Source organism: Carcharhinus amblyrhynchos, chromosome 8 (genome assembly GCF_965287045.1).
Source record: "Carcharhinus amblyrhynchos chromosome 8, sCarAmb.v2.hapA, whole genome shotgun sequence".
NCBI lineage: Eukaryota > Metazoa > Chordata > Chondrichthyes > Carcharhiniformes > Carcharhinidae > Carcharhinus > Carcharhinus amblyrhynchos.
The window spans coordinates 57,396,044-57,423,740 of record NC_137331.1 but is presented as its reverse complement, the minus strand read 5'-3'; the positions used below and the strand labels follow the sequence as shown (position 1 = coordinate 57,423,740).

The 27,697-nt window shown below is 43.4% G+C and overlaps 1 protein-coding gene across 3 annotated transcripts in view; it reads left to right on the top strand.

Annotated features, from left to right (window-relative positions):
* c8h8orf34 (chromosome 8 C8orf34 homolog) overlaps positions 1–27,697 on the top strand; it is a 376,587-nt gene that overhangs the window by 339,174 nt on the left and 9,716 nt on the right. Inside the window, exons 12-14 of one of the 3 annotated variants that reach the window (XM_080194885.1) lie at positions 3,865–4,343; positions 11,975–12,073; positions 23,296–23,389. In XM_080194885.1, coding sequence (XP_080051011.1) covers positions 3,865–4,343; positions 11,975–12,073; positions 23,296–23,389 — 672 coding nt within the window. Of the gene's footprint in view, positions 1–3,864; positions 4,344–5,077; positions 5,152–11,974; positions 12,074–23,295; positions 23,390–27,697 lie in introns of those variants that run through there. The other 2 variants (XM_080194886.1, XM_080194887.1) reach the window with 2 other exon arrangements.

The window sequence follows — 27,697 nt, the reverse complement described above, 5'->3', positions numbered from 1 at the left end:
GCTGGCCCAGCCAGCGATGCCCAATCCCTTGAAAGAATAAAAAAGTCACAGTATGATAACGCTGTGATATTGCCCTAAGATAAAATGTCCCAATTCCTAGATGTGCATTAATTCTCTTTTATTAACTGTGGTTGGAAACACTTTCTTTAACTGTTGTAATCTAGATATAGCAGAGCTAACCAATAAAACAAACAAAAGGAAATGCAGCAGACACAAAATGTTTCATGAGGCAGTTTGTGAGTATTTATCTCATACTAAAACAGAATTCCATCGAGCTCAACCATCAGCTTCTCAATTATACAGAATCCCTACGATGCAGAAGGAGGCCATTTGACCCATCAAATCTGCACTGACAACAATCCCACCCAGGCCCTATCCCCGTAACCCAACTTAATTATCCTACTAATCCCATGACACTAGAGGGCAATTTAGCGTAGCCAATCCAGCTAATCCACACATCTTTCGATTGTGGGAAGAAACTGGAGTATCCAGAGGAAACCAATGCAGACAACATGCAAACTCCACATAGAGAGTGACCCAAGGCCAAAAATGATGAAGATGATTGATGAGGGTAGGGCAGTGGATTTTGTCTATATGGACTTCAGTAAAGTCTTTGTCAAAGTCCCTCATGGCAGACTGCAGAAGATAAAGTTACATGGGATCAGAGCTGAGCTGGCAAGGTGGATACAAAACTGGCTCGGTCATAGAAGACAGAGAGTAGTAATAGAAGGGTGCGTTTCTGAATGGAGGACTGCGACAAGTGGCATTTCTCACGGATCTGTGCTGGAACCTTTGCTGTTTGTAATATATAGAAATGATTTGGAGGAAAATTAACTGGTATGATTAGTAAGTTTGCGGACAACAAAATGTTAGTGGATTTGTGGAGAGCGATGGGGACCATCAGAGGATACAGCAGGATATAGATCGGTTGGAGACTTGGGCGGAGAGGTGGCAGATGGAATTTAACTTGAACAAATTTGAGATAATGCATTTTGAAAGGTCTAATACAGATAGGAAGTATCCAGTAAATGGCAGAAAATATTGATTGGCAAAGGGATCTGGGTGTACAGGTACACAAGTTACAAAGTGGCAACACAGGTGGAGAAGGTAGTCAAGCAGGCATACAGTATGCTTTCCTTCATCGGCTGGAGAACTGAGTTTAAAAATTGGCAAGTCATGTTGCAGCTTTATAGCACTTCAGTTAGGCCACACTTGGACTATAGTGTTCAACTCTGGTCACCACACTACCAGAAGGATGTGGAGGCTTTGCAGAGGGTACAGAAAAGATTTAACAGAATGTTGCCTGGTATGGAGGGCATAAGCTATGAGGAGAGGCTGGAGAAACATGGAATTCTCATTGGAATGACGGAGGTTGAGGAGTGACCTGATAGAAGTATATAAGGTTATGAGGGACATGGCCAGAGTGGATAGTCAGAAGCTTTCTCCCAGGGTGGAAGAGTCAATTACTAAGGAGCATAGATTTAAGGTGCAAGGGGCAAGATTTAAAAGAGATGTACGAGGCAAGTTTTTACATAGTGGGTGGTGGGTGTCTGGAACTCGCTGCCGAGGGAGGTGGTGGAAGCAGATACAATAGTGGCTTTTAAGGGGCATCTGGACAAATACATGAATAGGATGGGAATAGAGGGATATGGTCCTCAGAAGGGGAGCAGGTTTTAGTTCAGTCGGGCAGCATGGTCGGCACAGGCTTGGAGGGCTGAAGTGCCTGTTTGTGTGCTGTAATTTTCTTTGAATCCAGGTCCCTGGCACTGTGAGGCAGCATTGCTAACCACTATGCCACCATGCATCCCACTGGGAATTACACAGGCAATTCCAGAATTGACAGCCCTTTTCAAATCAGACAAATCACAATTAACTTTAATATCCTTTCATCTTTTGCATTCTTTGGTATAAACTGTAAGTACTGATGAATCTTACCAGCATAGATGTATTTATTAATCCAGTTATTTCAATGATGTGTTTTTAATTTGATTGAATAGTATATGCTGAGAGTCATAGAGTCATAAAGGTTTACAGCATGCAAACAGGCCCTTCCATGCTGCCCTTTTTTTAAGCTAATCCCAATTGCCTGCATTTGACCCATATCCGTCTATACCCATCTTACCCAGGTAACAGTCTAAATGTTGTTTAAAAGACAAAATTGTACCTGTCTCAACTACAACCACATCTGGCAGCTTGTTCTAGATACTCACCACCCTCTGTGTAAAAAATTGCTCCTCTGGACACTTGTGTATCTCTGCCCTCTGATCTTAAACCAATGCCTTCTAGTTTTAGATTCCCCTACTTTTGGGTAAAGATATTGACTAGCTGATCTGTGCCCCTCATTATTTTATAGATCTCTATAAGATCACCCCTCAGCCTTCTACATGCCAGAGAAAAAGTCCCAGTCTATCCAGCCTGTCTTATAACTCAAACTATCAAGTCCCAGTAGCATCCTAGTAAATCTTTTCTGCACTCTTTCGAGTTTAATAATATCCCTTCTATAATAGGGTGACCAGAACTGTGTTCCAAGTGTGGCCTTACCAATGTCTTGTACAACTTCAACAAGACAACCCAATTCTTGTATTCAGAGTTCTAACCAATGAATCCGAGCATGCTGATGCCTTCTTCACCACTCTGTCCACCTGTGACTCCACTTTCAAGGAGCTATGAACCTATACCCCTAAATCTCTTTGTTCTGTAACTCTCCCCAATGCCCTACCATTGACTGAGTAAGCCCTACCCTGGTTCAGTCTACCAAAATGCATCACATTTATTTAAATTAAACTCCATCTGCCATCCGTCAACCCACTGGCCCAATTGATTAAGATCCCATTGCAATCAGAGATAACTTTCTTCGCTGTCCACTATGCCATCAATCTTGGTGTCATCTGCAACTTACTAACCATGTCTCCTATATTTTCATCCAAATCATTAATATAAAAGACAAATAACAATGGATCCAGCACTGATCCCTGAGGCACATTGCTGGTCACAGGCCTCCAGTTTGAAAAACAACCCTCTACAACCACCCTCTGGCTTCTGTCGTCAAGTCAATTTTGTATCCATTTAGCTACCTCACCCTGGATCCCATGAGATTTAACCTTATGCAACAACCTACCACGAGGTACTGGTCAAAGGTCTTATTAGAGTCCACGTAGACAACATCAACTGCATGACGCTCATCTACTTTCTTGATTACTCCTTCAAAAAACTCAATCAAATTTGTGAGACATGATTTTCCACTCACAAAGCCATTCTGACTAATCAGTCCTTGTGTGTCTAAATGCCTGCTGATCCTGTCTCTCAAAATTCTTTCCAACAACTTACCCACCACAGATGTGAGGCTCATCTCCATTCTTACTTTATCAGGAAGACAAAATCACGGAAGTGGCAGGTCTTTTCAATTATTTAGAAATGGAGTCTGATATTGCTACCTTATGTTGCCATGTAACCCTATTTTTCAACTGACAAACATTAATATGTCCATGTCCATGCAGGCAGTATTTACTAATTTCTGCCATATTTACCAATTTCACATATTTTTCCAAGTATAGATAATTACCAAATAAAAGTGTCCCAACGAAATACATCTTAAAAATACCAAGGGTTTCTGTAGTTCCTGAACAAGCCTTTTTTTGGAACACCAGGCAATCTCTCATGGAATTATTCAGGTAGCATTTTCTTATATGTTCTTTTCTTCCTGTTATGTTTTTCTGTCTGACTCCCTCTGTTCATCTCTCAGTATATCCAATTTTCATTAGAAAGATTTTCATGTAAACTTGAATTGGAAAAATGTTCTTGAATTATTTATTTTACTGTTGGCAGGTGCTATAACTAAGAAAAATAAAATTGTTCCTTTTGCAGAACTTGACAAGGAACTTGGTACAACAGCACTAACAACTGAATCTGAAATGCAGTGGAGTTCGAATATTCGGAGTAAATTAAATATGTCAAATTACCACGGAAGTCTGTCGCAGACATTACTGGGCCAGATTTCTAGACCTCAAACACCACCAAGTCTTCTTGGCAAAGAAATTCCACCTCAGAGCCAAAGAAGTAAATTACCACGGAGCTCCAGTAACCAAAACAGTCAACCTCAGTCTCCCAACAACCAGTATAACAGGCTTCAAACACCATTAGCTCAAGCAAGCAGGCCTCGGACTCCGAACAGTCAACTATTTCAAACTGCAACCTCTAGCAATCCTGACAGTAAAGGAGAAATCCTCTGTAATTCAAATCAAATGGCAACACCTGTCAGTCAACTTGGAAGATGCCTTAGTTCACCAGTTAACCAGGCTGAAGCAATTGCTGAGAATCCTGCACAAAGGAATCATTTGTCTGAGGTGAGAGAATATTTTTTATCCCTGGGAGTAAATTATTAAAAGAGTGAAGGAGGCTGTAAAATAGATTTGGAAATTAAATATTCTACTATGCAAATTAATTTGTCAGAACGCTATCTGAAAGTAATTAAAGTGTGAGGAAACTTTAGAGAAAGGGTAGCATTTTGATGTGAGCATTGCAACTACATCAGCCCAAATTTACAATAGGAGGAAGCATTGCTTTGCTTCAATGTTGCCGAGGAATGCAAGTAGCTCAAACATAATTTAAAAGTATAACCTGAACATTTGCTTTCACATAGGATATGAAAAATTAAAGTATAAATTACAGAAAATAAAGTAGTCCATTAATCTTCATTCATTAATCTTCATTGATCTATGTATATCTTGACGTTATATCTCACCTCATATATGACATTCACATCACTACCGTAACTTCATGGGAAGAATCTTGCATGTTTAGTGGCATTTGATCAAGCAGGAGGGTGGTGGGTGGAGAGCCTGCCTGCTTCCCACCTGTTTAAGTACATGGCAGGAAGGCGCATGGATGATCTTCCCACCCTGTTGCCAATTGAGGCCCTTAAGTAGATGATTAGTGCCCCATCCTGCTGCTGCTGTGAGGCTCACCCTGCACAAAAAGGAAGGTGAGGGTAGGGGAGGGGGGAATACTGGATGGGGTGGTGTGGGAGGCTCACCCTATGATGAACTTAACAAACAATAGTTTGTGTGTTTGCTTGTAGGCTCCTGAGGGGGACATCCCTCATTCAAAGGCATTCAGTGCCGATGATGAAGCAACAGTGATATAGTTCCCAGGCAGAGTGGCCTTTGGCTTGGAGGGGAACTTACAGAAGGTGATATTTCTTGGTAGAGATTGCAAGTTTGGAAAATGCTGTCTAAAGAGCCTTGGTGATTTTCTGCATTGCATCCTACACGTGGCCAACGTGGTGCCTTGGTGGTATAGGCAGTGAATGTTTAAAGTGGATAATTTGTCAATCATGCAGACTGCTTTGCACTGGATGGTATCAAATTTCTTCAGTGTTGCTGGAGCTGCACTGTACTGTTGAGTTTGCCATCACACTCCTGACTTGTGCCTTGTAGATTGTTGACTGGCCAAGGGGTGTCAGAAGGTGAGTTACTCACTGCAGAATTCCCAATCCTTAATCTGCTTTCATATCCTTTGTATTTATACAGCTGGACCAGGTAAATTTCTGGTTGATAATAACTGCCAGAAATTGGTGTGGGAATTAGCAACAGTAATACTGTTGAATATCAAGGGAGGTGGTTTGATTTTCTCTTGTTGGAAGTAATCATGTCCTGGCACTTGGGTGGCACAAATATTACTTGTCACTCATTAGCCCTACCTAAATGCTGTTTGGGTCTTGCTGTTTTTGGACATTGACTGTTTCAGTATCTGAGGAGTCACAAAGGGTACTGAATATTATGCAGTCACCAGTGAACACTCCAACTTCTGATCTTATGATGGAAGGAATGTTATTGATGAAGCAGCTGCAGATGGTCAAACCTCTGACACTATTCTGAGGAACCCCTGCACTAATGTCCTAACATAAGAACATAAGAAATAGGAGCAGGAGTAGGCCATCTAGCCCTTCGAGCCTGCCCCACCATTCAATAAGATCATGGCTGATCTGAAGTGGCTCAGTTCCACTTTCCCGCTTTCTCCCCATAACGCTTAATTCCCTTGTCTGCCAAAAACCTATCTACCCGTGTCTTAAACATATTTAGCGAAGTAGCCTCCACCACTTCAACGGGCAGAGAATTCCAGAGATTCACCACCCTTTGAGTGAAGAAGTTCCTCCTCAACTCCGTTCTAAACTGCCCCCCCCCCCTTATCTTGAGGCTGTGCCCTCTAGTCCTGCTGTCCTTTCTGAGCGGGAAGAACCTCTCAACCTCTACCCTATCCATCCCTTTCATTATCTTATACGTCTCTATAAGATCCCCCCTCATCCTTCTAAACTCCAACGAGTACAGACCCAGTCTATTTAGTCTCTCTTCATAGTCCAACCCCCTCATCTCCAGTATCAGCCTAGTGAACCTCCTCTGCACTCCCTCCAAGGCCAAAATATCCTTGCGCAAGTGCGGTGACCAAAACTGCACTGAGACTGAGATGAATGATCACATCTTCCTTTGTGTTGGATATGACTCCAACTAGTGAAGAGTTATCCTCCTGATTCCCATTGTCTTCAATTTTGCAAAGGGCTTGTTGATGCCACATTTGGTCAAATGCTGCCTTGATGTCAAGGACAGTCACTGTCCCCTCAAGTCTGGACCAAGGCTGTAATGAGGTCAAGTGCCTAGTGACCCTGGCAGAACCCAAACTGAGCATCAGTGAGCAGGTTATTGCTGTGTAAGTGCCACTCGGTAGGACTGTTGATGACCCCTTTCAATCACTTTGCTGATGGTGGGAAGTAAATTGGTAGGGCAGTAATTGGCTGAGTTGCATTTGTCTTGATTTGTGTATGTGGCAATGTTTTACACTGTTGAGTAGAGTACAGTTTTTTAGCTGTACTGGAGCAGCTTGACTAGTGGTACAGCTACTTTTGGAGCACAGTGCTTCAGAGTATAGTGGGTTGTTGTCAACAGCCACTGTCTTTGCTGTATCCAATCTAAAATAATTTTGTAATTACTTGTTTTCTGTTTTGTTTTTGATCTCTTATTTATTTGATTATTGGGCTAAATTCCCCAAAAAAATCTAAGTGTCAATAAAGTCTGAAAATGGGAGTGAATCCCACTGGTCTTTTCAGCACACCCCGCAACACAGTCATTCAACACTGAGTGCAATGAAAAATTCCCAATATGGTTCTCGCTGGAATAGAGGCTTCATGCACATGACTGGCCCAAACAGTCCAATATTAATGATGTACTCAGGCAATCACACCAGGAAGGTGGCTCCCCTCAAAGCAGCCCCATGGTTCACCAAGGGGGAGCTGAGATAGCTGCTGGATGGGGTAGAGGAGAGGACGGCAACATTGCCCCCCCTCCCCCACCCTCCCCCTGAGAGAGCCAGTAGGCCGGGGGATCAGATTGGCAATGTGGCCTGGAGGTAGTAACAATGGCGGTCAGTGCCCAAGCACACTGGCACGGAGGACCAACAGCCAGTGCCAGAAGAAGATGAATGATCTCAGTCAGGCAGCAAGGGTGAGTGTTCATCCCTTCCTGACATTAGCCCCATCTGTCACGGCTGCAATGTCCGTGGTGAGCCGTTCCCTGACACCACGTGGCCCCCAATACCAACCACCTTCCTCCAACCCCTCTGGCACCCTACTACACAACCCCTGCCTGCTGAGGCATGGCCCTGACATCCCCCATCCAATTGCCTCCACGCCCGACACTCGCAAAATTCTAGTCACTAGTCTTTCAATGTCCCCCTCTGTCCCGGCAGGAGAAGACAACCATAACAGGAGGGAATGGGTGAAGAGTAGGGATGAGCCCCTGTGCTGTGCATCCTCACTGCCTCTGAGGAACAGACAATGGAACTGTCGGTGAGTCAGGGGAGAGAAATGTGTCTGACAGCCAGGTCGGGGTGTGCTGGAGAAGTGAGGAGCCTACAACTTTCAATCATGTGAACTATCTCAAGTCAGCTGCAACCTATCCAGAATCTTGCCCCTCCCTTGCACTTACCCATATGTTTCATTTTACAGGTGACAGCCCAGATGGGGACACTGTTGCCACATAGCATCAGGTATCTGGGTTTGATTCCCAGCTTGGGTGACTGTTCTCCCCGTGTCTGTGTGGGTTTCCTCTGGGTGTTCGGTTTCCTCTCACAGTCCAAAAGACGTGCTGGTTAGGTGAATTGGCCATGCCAAATTCTCCCTCAGTGTACCTGAACAGGACCGGAGTGTGGCAACTTAGGGGATTTTCACAGTAACTTCATTGTGGTGTTAACGTGAGCTTACTTGTGACACCAGTAAATTAAAAAAAAGCTGAGGCTGGGTCCTCAGGAGGTGGAGAGCCCCCTTCCCCCTTACTGGCCTGCGGAGACGCCAGTTGATGCCTCAGGAGTTGGTGAACGCCCTCCTCCCTGCCCCCCACTCACCTGTGGAGACCCCAGTTGATACCTGAGGAGTTGGCGCCCAACTCCACCCATCCCAAAACCACCCCCCTGCTCCCTGTGGAGACCCCAGTTGATACCTCTGAGGGAGGCTCTGAGGAAAGCAGCCATGAGTCGGCACAGGCACTATCCACCAACGCACCTATGGTCACTTCAGTGTAAGAAGATAGTGATGAGGCTCCTGGGGCACTTTCTGGTGAACGCCACAAAATTGATGATGCACGTGTGTAAACGGGAATGTCCAAGGGTTCGGGCATGTGGATGTCTGCTGGAGCTGAGGAAATAGCTGCCCCAAGCCAGGTGCCAGGCCACTGGGGTCCATTATCTTGAAGCTACTGGAGGTGCAGCAGCAGAGCTGGAAAATGCAGGAGGGGCAGTCAACTGTGACCTGCCCTCCGTAGGGATGACTGCACCCTGACCATACACAAAGACGCTCAGAGCGTCATGCTGTGTGAGATACAATCTTCAGCCCACCAATTCTCCAATCACCATTTCCTATCACTTGTGCCAGACCCCTGACTGCTGTGGTACTCCCAAGTGCTCATTCAAAGCAGCTGCAGCAGAGGTCTGCAGGTGACCCTATAGGCGCACATCCCCATCACCCATCGGACCACAGAACTGCTCCCTCCTGACCCTGGGACATTGGGCTAGAAGGCGGTGACCCCAACCCTCAGCAGACTTGGGCCCAGGCCCTAGTGTGTAGTCAGATAACAGATAGATAGGAGTCAGACATGTGTGCCACCAGGACAGCATCAGAATGTGCCACATTACAAGTCATCAACACCCTCCTGCCTGGAATAGTAACTCGCTAGCACTGCAAACCCAGGCCCATCACCTTGGTTTGATATCAATGGGACCCATGGCAGGGGTATGAATATGTGGGAGAGTGGCTGTTGAAGGCTCCTAGGTGTGGTGGGCAGGTGCAGATTTGAAGAACAGTACACCATTCCCCTATTCGATGAACCTTGTTACGATGAAAGTCTCCCTTGGTGCCTGGCCCTGCCTGACTTTTGCCGCCGCATATCCTCCATACCCCGGCCCCTGTCCAACCTCCTCCTGGGCCTCATCCTCCTCCTCCCCAGGGTAGACTGCTATCTGCTCCAAATATGCTCTGACTGGCCTGGGTGGCTGCCAGGCCCTTCAAGTGAAGGGAGGACCCTTGACCTTAACAAACTTTGGCAAAGTTGATGCTGTCTATGCCAGGATACAGCCTCTGTGGAATTTCAGTCCCGTTAGCAAAATAAAATTAACTTGTTTCAAATGGGGCTTTCCATTGATTTCATTCTACATCTCAATTCTATTCAATTAGTATATCAATTCTAATTTTGCTCAAGAATTGTGCCCATAAAGAACAAACACAGTAATATTTTCCATAAACCAGTAGAATGCATTGGAAATGTTTCTGTGCAGCCTTTCATAAAGAATACAAAGACATGCCTTCCAACATATAGCCAGATAATCGATGAATATCCTCCCAGTCCACGGTTTGCCACAAATTGAATTTAATAAGAAAAATATGTGTAATTTTAGGCCTTAAGAATTTAGATTTATCTTAAATCAGACAGATAAATACATGGATGTAAACGCAAAACAGATCTACTTTATGCTTGTGAATATATGTTTCACAAAATGAAACAGTTATGGGGATGGTGTATGGCTGGCAGCTCGAACAGTCCCAGCAGTGCCGGTTCTCAGTAGTGGGCTTGGCTCAGGCTGCAAGCAGTCCCACAATGAAGACAGCAATGGATACAGGTCCCAGATAAGTCTGGGATTTCTTTGGTGGGAAGGCACTGTGGCGGGGGGCTGGAGAAGGAAGGAGGCGTGTTTGTGTGGTTCTTGGAAGTAAGGGAGGCTAGGCAGGGGATCAGAACAAGAGGTATCACCTTGGGTTGCCCTCAATGTCCACAAGGTACCCCTCAAAGAATGTATGCCTGCTTTTTCAGCTCAGACGGTGAAAAAGCACACTTCCGACTCTCTCCTGCTTGTCCACACTAACCTCATTATTCCATAGTGGCGCAGTATTCAGGCCAATTGATTTGTTAACACGTTCAGTGTCTGTTATGGATGTTTTTTAGAATGGTGGGTGGGCTGCTGATTTCAATTGCAGCCCACTTTCTGTATTATGGGAAACCAGCATGTTGACATGGAGTTTCCAACCTGACGTCATGGCGCTGGATTTTATATATTGCAGGACAGACAACAGCAATCTGATCTGCAAATGTAAATTCTAGGCCAATACATTAGATAGACCATCCACTGCATTGACAGCTTTCTGGGGAAAATAATTGCCTGTTCCTTGAACCACGAGAATTAATACTGTAATTCCTATTTGCACATATCTGATTGGATGTTGAAACTCGTGCATCATTTAGGCTGGTTGCTTTTGTATTTTAGCTGTGGGCAGTTCTTTAATTCTTTATTTTTGTTATTTTTTGAGCACTCTTGGCCCTCGGTTCTTGCTGTTATCAAGTCCAAGCTTCAGCTTACAATCACAAGCAACTTTCTTGCACAATATTTAATATGGGCAGAACTTTGTGACTTTGTTTAAAACAGAAACATGTGTGATCATTTGGAGGAGAAAATCATTCAGATGTGATATCCCTCACTTAAAGTTTGAGCCACGTTTGTTTTCAATTTTACATGGAAACTTATCGGTTCCTTAACCCTCTGAGAACTACAATGAAGTATTTGCATCTTGACCAAAAAACAGAAGGTTGGAGCAGCCAGTTTGGTTCGATTATGCAATAGGAACTCTTTACTTCAGTTAGAGTAAAAAAACGTAGTCTGCAAAATTGGACAGGGCCTGAAAATGGACACAGGCATTGTGTAAGAAGGTGTGCTCATTGCTGCCCATGTATGCAGTTTGTTGATTTTCCATTGACTGCTGATTTGAGTGATAGCTGTGTGTGTTACTGAATGACTGTCCACCTCATCAAGGGAAGGATCAGGATTGTGTGAGACTAGGACCACTCAAAACCAGCCTGCATTACTTAAGACTTGCCTGTGCTTTTAAAAGGAACCCGCATTCTGACTGAAGCATGGTGCTGAAACTTGTTGCAGAATAAGACAGTGAGCAAAAAAAGAGGAAAATAGGCACAATAAGGGAGAAACTTCTCTGAAGTTTCAATGCTGAATGCCTGGTGAAGGAAGTGGAGAGGAGAAGAGAGGTTGTCTATCCTCAGATAGCTGTGAGATCTGTCAGATAAACTCTGGGAAGACAACAGGAGCAAGTACTATTAGCCAATGCCAGAAGTCCAGCCAAGGGCCTCTATGCAGTGGCATAAGAAATTCAATGATCTCACATGAGTAATTAAGTTCACTGATTTCACAATCAAATATAAAATCTTACTAACTATACCACTAGCCTCACACATTACTCAATACATCACACTCCCATCACTCACCTTGAACATTATTAGTGTCAATTTACCTCACTTGACACTGCTGAAAATCTCACATCTGCATCTCACAGCTTGCACACAATGTCAGCTATGCAACTGTGACAGGCACACCATCCAAATACACTGCATCATATTCAATGACACTCTTACCAGTGATTGCATTGCAGCATGTCGGGGTGGTATACCTGCCAAGGCTGAATAGCTGGAGTGATATGAAGACTGCAAGAGTTGAGACTGAGGCTTGCTTCATTGCAACCTGGATGCGGGTGAGTTGGAATCTCTGAATGTTTGATCTGCTTCCTGATTGCAGGGATCTGCTGCATGGCGATTGATGGGTATGTGGTGTGTTGAGCAATGTTTTTTTTTATTCATTCATGGGACATGGGTGTCCCTGGCTGGCCAGCATTTATTGCCCATCCCTCATTGCCCTTGGAGGGCAGTTGAGAGTCAACCACATTGTGTGGCCCTGGAGTCACATATAGGCCAGGCCAGATAAGGATGGCAGATTTCCTTCCCTAAAGGACATTAGTGAATCAGATGTTTTTTTTTCCCCATCAACCAACAATGGTTTCATGGTCATCAGTAGATTCTTAACTCCAGATTTTTTTTTATTGAATGCAATTTTTACCCTCTGCCATGGCAGGATTCGAACCTTAGCTGAGTTTCTGGATTAATAGTCTAGCGATAGAACCACTAGGCCATTGCCTCCCTTAAAGAACTTGTGGAGCTGTGGGTGTAAGATATCCTTTGAAGTTGCAATCACGTGCCCATGCATATGAGGTTATTAAACTGTTGCCATGTCCTGATGGCCAGACTTTGGGAGTTGACCTCTATGATCACCTGCTCCCATTCCCTTCTGAGGGTGATCCATGAGACCCTCCTGGGCCCTTATGGAAACTGACCTGGCCACTCGACCTCCTTCACTAAGGCCTCTGGCATTGTATGTGTGTGAACCTAAGAATCCTCTCCCTTCTTCGTGTACTATTCATTTGCCAACTTGCAGGCATTTGCATGACAAACAATCAGAGCAGCTTCCTTCGAATTAGTTTGGCTCCTCTTTAAACACAGCACACTAAAGAACTGCAGGCTAACTGGAATATGTTCCAGTTAGTGCTGGTCAGCATTCAACCAGCCAGCAGTGCAACTCCTGCTTGATTGCAATAATTTTTATGAGAAAACAGCATGAACTTCTTCAACCAGACAACACGTAGGTAGATCACAAATTCCGATCCCTAGAGCCAAATATTGGGAGGAAAATACTTCCTATTCTGTAAATTTCCCCAAACTTTTTAAACTCTGGCATATCCTGGTTCCTAGTCAGTCCATCCTGACATTCCAGGATCACAGATTTGGGACAGAAACCTCTCTAACAGAAGCCACAAGGATGTGAAGAGTGGGAACTCGCACTTGACACAGATGCACATGTTTTTCTGAGGCTGCAGTTAAGGCACATTGATTTGATATGAATACAGCTACACTTTGCATGAGTAATATATTTTCAGTGCTTCATGCTAACACTGAAACACTTCTATGTTTCTAAGCACTAACACCTTTCACTTTAAATTTAACAATTTAAAAGAAATGTTTCTTTGTCGCATAGCCAAGACCTATTGGTTTCCATGAAAGGAGTTCTAGTTTAAGATTGCTAACATATTATTCTCAAATCCTCTTATTACCAGCATCTTAAGTGAAATCTCAATCTTTGGATTTTATTGTGCCATGGTATCAGCGAAAAGGTTCCAGGTGGTATTTTACTCAGATCGGAATGGTTTTTGATGTGAATGTTTGTGTAACTAAGACTTTAGTGTCAATGCCATTCTGATGTGGCTGACAAATAGTAAGAGACACTAATGTCAATGTGAATGTTTATGAAATGAAAGTTTCATCTTTTACTCAGTAGTGACATTCTCTCCCCTGAGTCTGCAGGCCATGGGTTCAAAGATTCAAGTTTCACTCCAAAGACATTAACATATAATTTAGGCTATGTTATACTAACATTTCGATGCAGATGTGAAACTAAGGCCACGTTTTCCCCCTCTTGTGAACCAAAGAGATCCCACGGCACTCTTCAAAGAACTGGGAAGTTCTCCCGGTTTCCAAACTAACAGTTACTCCAGATTCCCTGGCAACAGAATGTTTGGGCATTTATCTCTTGACTGTTCATGGAAACTTGCTGTTTGCTAATTAGTTATGGGGAGGCAAAGGCGTAGTAGTATAATCTCTTGACTATTAATCCAGAAGTTCAGCTAATATTCTGGGGACCTGGGTTTGAATCTCATCATGGCTGATGGTGGAATTTGAATTCAATAAAAAATATCTGGAATTAAGAATCGACTGATGACATGAAACCATTGTCAATTATTGGAAAAACCCATCTGGCTCACTAATGCCCTTTAGGGAAGGAAATCTGCAGCCTTTACCTGGTCTGACCTACACGTGACTCTAGAGCCACAGCAATGTGGTTGACTGTCAAATTTTAAGTGGCCTAACAAGCCACTCAGTTGTATCAATTGCTCAAGGAGGCAGCTCACCAACACTTTCTTGATGGTATCTAGGGATGGGCAATAAATTCTGGTCAGCTAGCGATGCCCATGTCCCATGAATGAATTTAAAAAAAGTTGTTTGGAACTCCTTGCCCAGAATGAACGTCAGAAGGCAGTTTGCTGGGTTTGAGCCAGTGACGACACAAAGGCCCTTTCTCAGATTGATAGCCAAGTGCATCCAGGAGGGGGAGAGCCTGTTTTCAAGGATTATGTGAATTGAAAAGAAGGATGAGCACAAACATTCCTTATGGGTCTCTGAGCTTTTGCATTCCTCCATTGAGCATATTTTACTGAGCAGCACTTCTGCAGCAGATGTTCCACTTAGTGGGCAGTAACATTACATTGGTTTTCTAATGGCATCATAGGTCTAAATTTACAGGTATTTATGCTTTGATCAGAAAGGCAACTCAATCACAAACCCCCTTTCCATTCCTACCACCACCTGCTCACTCCCTAAGAACATGGCAGTGTTAAAAAGGCTATGGAGCAGGGCTAGGAGAATTAACATCTCTTTTTTTGTTTCAAATAGATTTAGCTGGCATGAATAAAAACACATTGTTGAGAGCTAACATGTAATAAGAATTTTGATGCCCCAATAATTTTATCTTTTGTTTTGTACACTTAGCTAACTTAACTTTCACTTCTTCCCCTAAAGTCAATATTATCCAACTGTAGCCTTGTATATCACATACTATACTTGAAGCAATAAATCATGTCATCTGAAAGAATTTGTACTCCCACTTTTTCCACAACAATTCAAAACACTGCAAAAAGTATTGTCAGCCTAAGGCCATCTTCGGAGCTCTCAATCATGTCTGCAGTGTAATCTGAATCCAAATAATGGTTATAGATGTACTGTTTCTTAGTGGTGTGCAGCAATGCTGATATTTATGTACTTCAGTGACTCACATTGCTGTTGACATCAGGGAAACATCAGGAATGAAATTTATCACCAAGGAGAATGAGACAAATGCAAATCCATTTCAACGGAGAGAATAATGTTTACTTTCCAAAATGGAATACATTGAAAGATTTACAATTTTCAATTGATATGAGTGAGCCTGTACAGACTTGTTAAAAAAAAGTTTGGAGGGTGGAGTCGCCGCTTTTATGTGATGGCACTAGACTGAGTAAAATATGTTTATGTTATATAATAAATCTGTTGTCCTTTGAGGTGGAAATTGCTTCCTAAGATGGAAACCAAGTGCGTCATTTTTTTTCCGCAACTCCAGTTTCTTTTCTGAAATGGGACCTACATAGTCATGTCACTAAGACCTTGAAATTATACAGTGGGATGCTGGAAGAATAACACTATTTTTCTGTTATGTTTATTTTAAATTAATTAATACCTCCACTAAAATAGCTAACTGAGGAAGTTCAGATGATCATGTAAAGCATTATACAGTGTATTAACATAATACCATCTACAAAGTATAAAACTGAAGATCCATTACACTATCAGTAGTGAGCCATTGGAACCTGAAATTTTAAGCCTCGACATGTTTCATAATTTTTCATCAAAAGAACATTTTATTTTGATAGATTAGAGTAAATTTTTGTGGACCAATTGTTGCTTTCCTATCAGCTTTTTCAACTTCCAGCAACCAATTGACTTTCATCCAAATTCATACAAATTGTTAAAGTTCCGTAGAGTGCTTGTGTATGTCGCACACAGAATTCCTAAAGTTCACTGTGCCATTGGAATAAATATTAGTCTTGTCAGTGTAACTGCTATAAACATTGTCAAACCAGTTAACCAGTGTGGGAGTTTCTTGAAGTGGAAAGAAGGAAGCAATCCTTTCATTTCCTACCTTTTCTCACTCTTCAATAGCTTGATTTTACCTTATTACAGGGGAAAAAGCTGATTGGTGAATATTTGCTAAATTATTCTGCTTATTCTAATGGAATAATATGGCAGGTCAGCTAAACTGGGTAGAATGTGCATCCTGCTGTATGTGAGAAGTCAAGGATGCACCATTTGTTCTAGATGAACACATTTGCAAGCGACACTAGCTGCAGAAGCTTGAGCTCTGAGTTTTACTACTTGAGCAATGGCTGGAGTCACTGTTGTGCATCCGTGTAAAAAGTCTGACAACACCAGGTTTTAGTCCAACCGATTTATTTGATAGTAAACTCACAAGCTTTCGAGGGGACTCCCTCTTCGTCAGGTGAATGGAGAGTTCTGGCCTCGGACAGAGCATATAAAGCACAGACAGTTTAGAGATTACTGATTAGAATGCGAATCTTTACACCTAACCTGCTGTTCAAGTCCTAAAGTGGCTGACAGTGTGTGTGGAAGGAGCACTGATCACAGGTTAAAGAGATGTGGAAGGGCATTCAGCCTCTGACCTTCGGGTAAGCGTTCTCCAAGGCGGCCTTCACGACACACGACAGCGCAGAGTCGCTGAGCAGAGACTGATAGCCAAGTTCCACACACATGAGGACGGTCTCAACAGGGATCTTGGGTTCATGTCGCACTATCTGTAACCCCCGTGACTTGCCTGGGTTTGCAAAACCTCACTCACTGTGCTGTCTAGAGACAATACACATCTCTGTAACCTGTGATCAGTGCTCCTTCCACATACATTGTCAGCCACTTTAGGACTTGAACAGCAGGTTAGGTGTAAGGATTCGCATTCTAATCAGTAATCTCTAAACTGTCTGTGCTTTATACGCTCTGTCCGAGGCCAGAACTCCCCATTCACCTGACGAAGAGGGAGTCCCCTCGAAAGCTTGTGAGTTTACTATCAAATAAATCGGCTGGACTAAAACCTGGTGTTGTCAGACTTTTTACTGTGTTTACCCCAGTCCAACGCCGGCACATCCACATCATGCATCCGTGAGACAGAGAACTATGTGGTTACACCGCAGGTTAAGAACATGAAGACAGAGAGCAAATACGTGACCATCAGGCGGTCTAAGAGATCCAGGCAGGTAGTACAAGAGTCCTTTTTCTTGATATTACATTTTTGATATGGGTAAGGGCAATAGTTCCTCAGGGGAGTGCAGCCAGAACTAGGTCTAAGGCACCATGGGTGGCTCAGCTGCAGAGAAGTGGGGAGTTAGAGTACAAGAGCAAGGAGGTTATGCTGAACTTTTATAAGACACCACTTAGACCTCAGTTAGAATATTGTGTACAGTTCTGGATGTGACATTTTAAAAAGTCTGACAACACCAGGTTTTAGTCCAACCGATTTATTTGATAATACTCACAAGCTTTCGAGGTTTCCCTCTTCGTCAGGATGGGATCACGTTTGAGAGAACACAGAAGAGATTTAAAGAATGGTTCCAGGGATAAGCAACTTCAGTTATAGAGACAGATTGGAGAATTTGGAGAAATTGGAGACAGGATCAACTGAGGCATTCAAGAGGGCATTAGATGATTATTTGAATATAAACAATGGCGAATTCGGGGGTGGGGGAATTTTCCACCCCTGTTTACATCAGGCAGGAATCAAGATGGAGTCCCCAAATTGCTTTGCACTGATCAGATTTCCTTGCTCCATTCTCCCATCCATTTAATAGAATCAGTGGGCTTCCCCGCTGGAAAATCCTCCATGTATGGAAGTCCCATGTACGTCACACCACTAGGCCTCTGGACAGGTTTTTACAAACAGGGAACTGGCGAACAGAATCTGCCGGGGCACACAGGTAAGTACAGCCCCTGCAGGGAGAGGTCATGCCTGTGAAGTACCTGGGCACTGCACATGGCATTGTCCCTGGGGAGAGCTGTTTACAAAGTTAGTTCAATAATGGTTATCTACAGTTGAGCATGTGTTACTCAGTGCAGTACTCTACAGGGCTGCACTGGGGTCAGGTAACTGCATTGCCTCAGATTAAATGAATTGTTCATGATCCAGGCTATTTCAGAGATCGCTGGCAGCTATGTGCTACTGGTGCCCTTGCTACCATCACCTCTCTAAAGAGGAATGCTTATCATCTTCTTCCTTTTGTAACTCCATTGCTGCATAATATTGTTACTTCTGTCAGTCTGATGAATCTGGACTATCCCAGAATGCGGTGAATGCCGGGACTTTGAGTAAATTTAAGGAAGAGGTGGACAGATTTTTAATTAGTATTGGTTTGTTGGGCTATGGTGAACGGGCAGGTTAAGTGGTATTGAGGCCGAGATGAGATCAGTAATGATCTTATTAAATGGCAGAGCAGTCTCGAGGGGCTAAATTCCTTACTCCCGCACTTTGTTCTTATGAGATCTTGTGCAAGATGCATCATATCAATATCATTACTTACACAAATTGAAGAATGATCCCAGATATGTCTGGGCAGTAGAATCACATATTGCTTTCAGATTGCTTGCCCATTACAATTCTGGTGCTTAAGTGGCATCTGCTAAAACTCTCCTAGGTGACAGTGTTTGGACTGCTCACCTGTGTCAACAGCTGTGTCTTTAGAGGATAACGAATGGGGGTGATCTTGAGCCCACATTCACCATCCACAGGAATACCAGGAAGGACTCAAAGTCCAGCGAAACCCGGAGGTCATAGATCTCGCTGGTGAGGCCACAACTTCTGATTTTCACTGCCCCTCACCAGTGAGGTCATTAGCTTCATGCCCACTGTGGGTGTGAACCTGACTTCAATACATTGAATAGATGACGATATTATTATTAAAAAATACCCTTGCCACATATTGGGCTGGCAGCATATTTTCAAACCTCACCGAATTGATGTCACATGGGCATGATTTACAATGCTGAGTTTCTGGATTAATAGTCTTATAATAATACCACTGGGCATGTTCCCTCGAGAATAAATGTTGATACGTGTCCCCTGCAACTGAATGTGTGAGATAGTGAAGAGAGTAGTTGTTTGAATAGATGGTGCCATGCTGAGAGTTTGATAGTGGAGGGAGCTGAGAGAGGACTGGCATAGTAGATGGGATCATTCATTCACTTCCTGCATTTGATAGCATTTCACGGGCAGGCGTTAGCTGCACTGACCATATGGACATTGGGCATCCAGGCTGGAGAGGTGAGGATGGTGTACTTTCTCCAACCATACCTGTAAGCCTGGACTCCCTGAATAAGGGTTCAAGGGTCTAGATGCTATCTTCTTTTGAGGCTGCTCACCTTTTGCTTTTGGATCCCAGACTTCTGGTGGTAACAGGTAGACTGGAATGAGTGTTGCGGATTTGTTGAACTGGTGTTTAAATTTGGCGCCGGGACCTTGATGTCATCTGCAAACTTACTAACCATGCCTCCTATATTCTCATCCAAATCATGAATATAAATGACAAATAACAGTGGGCCCAGCACTAATCCCTGAGGCACACCACTGGTCACGGGCCTCCAGTTTGAAAAACAACTTTCTACAACCACCCTCTGGCTTCTGTCGTCAAGCCAATTTTGTATCCATTTAGTTACCTCACCCTGGATCCCATGAGATTTAACTTATGCAACAACCTACCATGCAGTACCTTGTCAAAATCCTTGCTAAAGACAACATCAACTGCACTGCCCTCATTTATCTTCTTAATTATCCCTTCAAAAAACTCAGTCAAATTTGTGAGACATGATTTTCCACTCACAAAGCCATGCTGACTGTCTCTATTCAGATCTTGCATCTCCAAATGCCAGAGAGAATGTATGTCTCTCAAAATACCTTCAAACAACTTACCCACCACAAATGTGAGGCTCACTGGCCTGTAGTTCCCAAGCTTTTCCCTGCAGCACTTTTTAAACAAAGGCACTACATTTGCCACCCTCTAATCTTCAGACACCTTACTTGTGACTATCGATGATTCAAATATCTCTGTTCGGAAACACGCAATTTCCTTCTTAGCCTCCCACAATGTCCTGGGATACACTTCATCAGGTCCTGGGAATTTATCTACCTTGATGCGCTTTAAGACTTTCAGCACCTCCTTCTCTGTAATATGTACACTCAAAGACAAAGACAAAGAACAATACAGCACAGGAACAGGCCCTTCAGCCCTCCAAGCCTGCACCGATTATGTGTTCCTAACTAGACCATCTGTTTGTATTCCTCTATTCCCAGTCTTTTCACATGGCTATCCAGATAAGTCTTAAATGATCCTTGACCGTCTGCTTCAACCACTTTGCTTGGTAGTACATTTCAGGCCCCCACCACCCTTTGTGTAAAATACATCCTCCGCATACCTGTATTGAACCTTGCCCCCCTTACCTTGAACTTGTGACCCCTTTGTATTTGTCATTTCCGACGTGGGTAAAAGCTTCCAACTATTCACCCCTCAAGACATCACTTTTATTTCCCCAAGTTCTCTAACATCCATGCTTTTCTCAACACTAAATACTGATGAAAAATATTCATTTAGGATCTCACCTATCTCTTGAGGATCTGCACATAGATGGTCTTGTTGATCCTTAAGAGGCCCTACTCTCTCCCTTGTTACTCTTTTGGCCTTTATGTGTTTCTAGAAACCTTTTGGATTTTCCTTTGCCTATCTGCCAAAACAATCTCATGTCCCCTTTCTGCCCTTCTGATTTCTCTCTCAACTCTACTCCTACACCCCTTATACTCTTCAAGGCTTTCACTTGATCCCAGCTGCCTATGCATGTCACATGCCTCCTTCTTTTTGATCAGGGCCTCAATATCCTGAGTCATCCAGAGTTCCCTACTTCTGCTAGTGTTGCCCTGCACTCGAAGAGGATTGTGCTTACCTTGAACCCTGGTTAACACACTTTTGAAAGCCTTCCGTTTACCAGTCATCCCTTTGCCTTCCCATAGATTCCTCCAGTTAACTTTTGGAAGTTCCTGCCTGATACCATCAAAATTGGCCTCACTGCAATTTAGAATTTTAACTTTTGTGCCTAACTTATTATTCTCTATAACTATCTTAAAACTAATAGAATTATGGTCACTGGTCCCAAAGTGATCTCTCACTAATACATCTGTCACCAGTCCTTCCTTATTTTCCAAGAGGAGGTCAAGTTTTGCCCCCTCTCTGGTCAGGCCATCCACATACTGAATAGAAATTCCTCCTTGATACACTCAACAAGTTTCTCTCCATCCAACCCTCTAATACTATGGCTGTCCCAGTCAATGTTGGGAAAGCTAAAATCCCCTACTATTACCATCCTATTTTTCTTAGAGCTATCTGTAATCTCCTTACATATTTGCTTCTCAATTTCCAGCCGACTATATGGGGGCCTATAGAACAACCCTATCAAAGTGATTTCCCCTTTCTTATTTCTCAGTTCTACCCATTGTGTGGTAGCAGTGTGAAATAGCTAGCTTTTTTGGTTGCTCAAATTTTTCATACCTTATCTTTTCAGGGTAATTTGAAGTATACTGGGAAAATTTCAAATCCGTAAGTGTTGGCCTAATTAATTAGTTGTAAAATACTTTGCGATGAGATACTATGTAAATTTAAGTTCATAAAATAGAATCATAGAATCCCTACAGTGCAGAAGGACGTCATTCACCCTATTGAACCTGCACCGACCACAATCTCACCCAGGCCCTATTCACATAACCCCACATATTTACCCTTCTAATCCCCTGACATTAGAATCAATTTAGCACAGCCAGTCAACATAACCCACACATCTTTGGACTGTGGAGGTAATTGGAGCACCCGAGGAAACCCACGCAGACACGAAGAGAATGTGCAAACTCCACATAGACAGTGACCCGAAGCCGGAATTGAAGCTGGGTCCCTGGTGCTGTGAGGCAACAGTGCTAACTACTGTGCCATCCTGCCCACCCTAGCTCTTAGCTTTTCCTAAATATCAACATGGCATTCTTATGTTAGGGAAGGTAAGGGTTAGAACATAGAACATAGAAAAGCTACAGCACAAACAGGCCCTTCGGCCCACAAGTTGCACCGATCATATCTCTACCTACTAGACTTACCTATAACCCTCAATCCTAGTAACTCCCATGTACTCATCCAGAAGTCTCTCAAAAGGCCCTATCGAATCCGCCTCCACCGCCAGCAGCCGATTCCACGCATCCACCACCCTCTGAGTGAAAAACTTACCCCTTACATCTCCACTGTACCTACTCCCCAGCACCCTAAACCCGTGTCCTTTTGTGGCAGCCATTTCAGCCCTGGGAAAAAGCCTCTGAGAATCCACCCAATCAACACCTCTCAACATCTTATACACCTCTATCAGGTCACCTCTCATCCTTCGTCTCTCTAAGGAGAAAAGGCCGAGCTCTCTCAACCTATCCTCATAAGGCATACCACCCAATCCAGGCAACATCCTTGTAAATCTCCTCTGCACCCTTTCCATGGCTTCCACATCCTTCTTGTAATGAGGTGACCAGAACTGAGCACAGTACTCCAAGTGGGGTCTGACCAGGGTCTTATACAGCTGTAGCATTATCTGCTGACTCCTAAACTCAATCCCTCGATTGATCAAGGCCAGTACACCATATGCCTTCTTAACCACATCCTCTACCTGCGAAGCCGATTTGAGAGTCCTATGAACTCAGACCCCAAGGTCCTTCTGATCTTCCACACTGCTAAGAGTCTTAACCTTAATATTATATTCCTTCATCCTATTTTACCTGCCAGAATGAACCACCACACACTTATCCGGGTTGAAGTCCGTCTGCCACTTCTCCGCCCAGTCCTGCATCCTATCTATGTCTCGCAGACATAGATAGGTTGTGGTGATAATAAACTAGCTTATTTTAGGGAATTGATTGAGTTTGTCACCTATTTCCTGACTGACTTGGCATGAATGGCTTCCATGAAATATTTGGACGCTAGATTTGTTCCCAAACTTCTTACATTTTTTTAAAATGCCAGCCTGAGGATGAAAATAAGATGATTGTAATGTTTTGCAGTTTAGTACAAATACAAAAGTTAACAGTTATATAAATAAATTTCCCATGATTACAGTTGTTAAATACAAATATAATAGTATTATCATTTTGATATTGTTTTAATCTTAATAGGTGCATAGATTCTAAAGTATATTTTAATTTTTTTAGGATGCATCCTTTCAACAGTTGTTAGTTACTCGCCAGCCATGGACATTACCAAGTGATACTGACAGTGAAGGTGTGGATTTAGGTTCAGACAAATGTGAGTATATAATTCATAGAGACCTAAGACACAAGAGAACATTTCCACTCTTTATATTACTGCCAGTGGGATTGCCCAACTTTGATGGCGGCTGAATAATCAAAATGATGCAGCACTACTGCTTCTCGCAGCTTGGAATGCTACTTTAAAAGGTGACATTTGCCTGCACTACCAGAGATACTGCACTAACGATAAAAAGCATGAAGTCTTCAGCTGAGTCCCCCTTTCACTGCGTGCTCTTACAGATTGGCGATATGGTGGAATGCAGGTCTCTCATTGCAGCCCTTTGTAATCCTACTTCAGATACAGGAGAGTCTGTAACCAGATAATGAAAGTCACAGTTTTACTGTTAAACTGCTGTATTTTTGTAAGCCTATATGTGTTCTCCATTGTGGCTGATGCTGTGCAATCCCCTCACAACATTCTTACAGGCAATTCCAGAGCAGTAGGGGCACTACTGATTTTATATGGCAGCAGTTTTATAATGAGGTGAGGAAAATCAACATTGATGTTAATGTTTTGAGATGCTTATGCTTTAGCATTTCTTATACTCTAACTGTGAGCTCTTAATGTTTAGTTAGACTGATATAGTTCACACAGAGTCTGAAAGGAAGTTAACTATTCAGTAAATATGTCTTTATCATTGAGATTTATCGACATTCACTGCCGAGGGATATAGAGGATTATCTTACCTGGTGAATGATGGTGTTGAAATTCAGTCACTACATTAGCAAGAATAGACATAACTGCCTACGTCAAGACAACCTGAGGCACTCAGAGAAGCAGTCAGTAATTGGAGATCAATCTTACTACCTCCAGCAAGTTTATAGGTAACCTATCACTTCCAGACTGGATTATTCCAGTGCTTTTGGCTGTCCTCCCATCCTTACACTTACAGCTCATCCAAAATTTTGCTGCCTTTTTCCTAATCCACACAAAGGCAGAATCTTTACCTTACTAAATGTACAAGATACTGAAGGGTAAATGCTGAGAGGCTGTTTCCCCAGACTAGGGAATCTAAGGCCAGCACAGTGTCAGACATCCAGGTTCAATTCTAGTCTTGGGTCACTGTGTGTGTGGAGTTTGCCTGTTCTCCCCATGTCTGCGTGGGTTTCCTCCGTGTGTTCCAGTTCATCACACAGTCCAAAGATGTGCAGTTTAGGTGCATTGGCCATGCTAAATTGCCACTTAGTGTCCAAAGATGCGTATGTTAGGTGGATTAGCCATGATAAATGTGCAGGGTTATGGGATTGGATGGCATGACAGATTTTTTCAGAGAGTCAATTGCAGACTCGATGGACCAAATGGCCTCCTTCTACATATATTCTATGGATACTAACACTGGAGGGCCATCTCAGGATAAGGGGACAATCAGTTAGGACAGAGATGAGGAAACATTTCTTCACGCAAAGGGTTGTGAATCTTTGGAATTCTCAACTCCAGGGAGTTGTGAATGCTCCGTCATTAAAGGCTGACAGACAGATTTTTAGTCCCTCAGAGAATCAAGGGGTATCACAAGCAAATGGGAAAAGTGGAGTTGAAATGTATGATCAGCTGTAATTATCCTGAAGATGGAGCAAGCTTGTAGAAGGCAGCAGAATACTTGGCCATTGGCCTTGTAAAAGTGGGAGTCTCCCAGATGACCAGTGACAGAATTGAGTATTACTAAAAAGAGAGACATGTTGCTGAAGCTTCCCTTCATGCACTCATCTCAGGACAAATCTCATCTCAGGAGAAAAGGGTTGATTGTTTGGCAAACCAATTCAGATTGAGGTGTTGGCATTGAGAAAGCAGTGAGGAACTATCGGCTCCCCAGGTTTCCGGGTACTTCAGAAAAGGTGCAAGGCTCAATCACCTTCCTTCTGTGTGCAAGAATGAGTGCCTGTGCATGAATGCACATCACTCCTTGCAAATATCAATGAACCACGTACAGCTTGACTTTTATGAGTCACATGATGTACCAGTCTTTGCATCTTCAGAGTCAGCAGCTGCCCCTTTGGAGACGGGTGACATGGTGGCACAGTGGCTAGCACTGCTGCCTCACAGTGCCAGGGACCCAGGTTCAATTCCCAGCTTGGGTCACTATCTGTCTGAAGTCTGCATGTTCTCCCCATGATGACGTGGGTTTCCTCTGGGTGCTCCGGTTTCTTCCCACAGTCTGAAAAACGTGCTGGTTAGGTACATTGACCATGCTAAACTCTTCCTCAGTGTACCTGAACAGCCACTGGATTGTGGTGACTAGACAATTTTCACAATAACTTCATAGCAGTATTAATGTATGCCTACTTGTGACTAATAAATAAACTTTAATCAAGGCTATCTAAGGACATGGTTGATGATACCTGTAATGGACTAAACCACTGATGCAAAGAGAAAATACAACTGGAGCAATATAAGCTCGAGTGATCAAAGAGCAAGCTGAAAGTGTGATTTCAGGTATCTGGACAGAGCTGGGGCATCCTTCATTTTGTACCCACAAGAATGTCCAGAATTGTTGTGGCCTGATGTATTTTGCACAAAACTGTGTGACAGAAAGGACTGGAGATTCAGGAGGGGAATGACGATGACTGGTCTGTATTCTCGGGAGGTACAGAGAGAAGGAGAAAGATGAAGAGGAGAAGTACCAGCAACATGAGAAGAAGTCTGTTGTGTCCAAGATTCTTGCAGTTACTCATGTAGCTGCCAGTGAAGCCCACACTCATCCATGCAAGATTCAGCTAATCTAAGGTCATGAAGCCTAATGCCACAACAGTGTTGAATCAATTGTAATCACAATGCTGCTCCTAAAGCATAAATCATTTCACAGTCAGAAATTCTCCAGCTCATCATTTGTCTTCCACTCTGGTAATGCCATTTTCCCCAAAGCTATTGTCCAAAGTTAATGGGAGGAAACAGTTGAATGACTGGATAAGGGAGACTTGAGATAAAGGGCATGATTAATTGAGAAGAAACTCCACTTCCAGGTGTTCTTTTTCCATCTTTCTTCTCATGGTGTACCTGGACTTCCCTGCAGCCCAAGAGCTGAGGTACTGAGGTTTCCCCCCCATCCTATTTAAAGTGACAAATTAAGTCTGCAGCTCATTGCACAGAGCAGGCATACTGCACCTGATTCTCCATGTAAGTGGCCACTCTTTCCAAGGAGGTGAACATTAACACAAATGCCTGAAACACATTTCTGAGTATATTCATTTTGATTGTTTTTTCATCTGCAGTAGTTCTGGAAAAGGGTGATTTCTACCTATCAGTAAATTAGAATCACAGAATCATAGAAAAACTACAGTACAAACAGGCCTTTCGGCCCACAAGTTGCACCGATCATATCTCTACCTACCAGGCTTACATATAACCCTCAATCCTATTAAGTCTCATGTACTCATCCAGAAGTCTCTTAAAGGACCCCATCAAATTTGCCTCCACCACCACCAACGGCAGCCGATTCCACTCACCCACCACCCTCTGAGTGAAAAACTTACCCCTGATATCTCCTCTGTACCTACTCCCCAGCACCTTAAACCTGTGTCCTCTTGTGGCAGCCATTTCAGCCCTGGGAAAAAGCCTCTGAGAATTCACCCGATCAATACCTCTCAACCTCTCATCCTTCGTCTCTCCATGGGGAAAAGACTAAGCTCTCTCAACCTATCCTCATAAGGCATGCCACCCAATCCAGATAACATCCTTGTAAATCTCCTCTGCATCCTTTCAATGGCTTCCACATCCTTCTTGTAATGAGGCAACCAAAACTGAGTGCTCCAAGTGGGGTTTGACCAGGGTCTTATACAGCTGCAGCATGATCTCCCAACTCCTAAACTCAATCCCTGGATTAATGAAGGCCAGTACACCATACGCCTTCTTAACCACATCCTCTACCTGCAAAGCCTTTTTGAGAGTCCTATGAACCCGGACCCCAAGATCTTCTGATCTTCCACACTGCTAAGAGTCTTACCCTTAATATTATATTCCTTCATCCCATTGGACCTGCCAAGATGTACCACTACACATTTATCCGTGTTGAAATCCATCTGCCACTTCTCCGCACAGTCTTGCATCCTATCTACGTCGCGCTGCAATTTCTGACATCCCTCCAAACTATCCACAACACCTCTGACCTTCGTGTCATCGGCAAACTTACCAACCCATCCCTCCACTTCCTCACCCAGGTCATTTATAAAAATCACAAAGAGCAAGGGTCCCAGAACAGATCCCTGGGGCACTCCACTGGTGACCAACCTCCATGCAGAAAAAGGCCCATCTACAACCACACTCTGCCTTCTGCGGGCAAGCCAGTTCTGGATCCACAAAACAATGTCC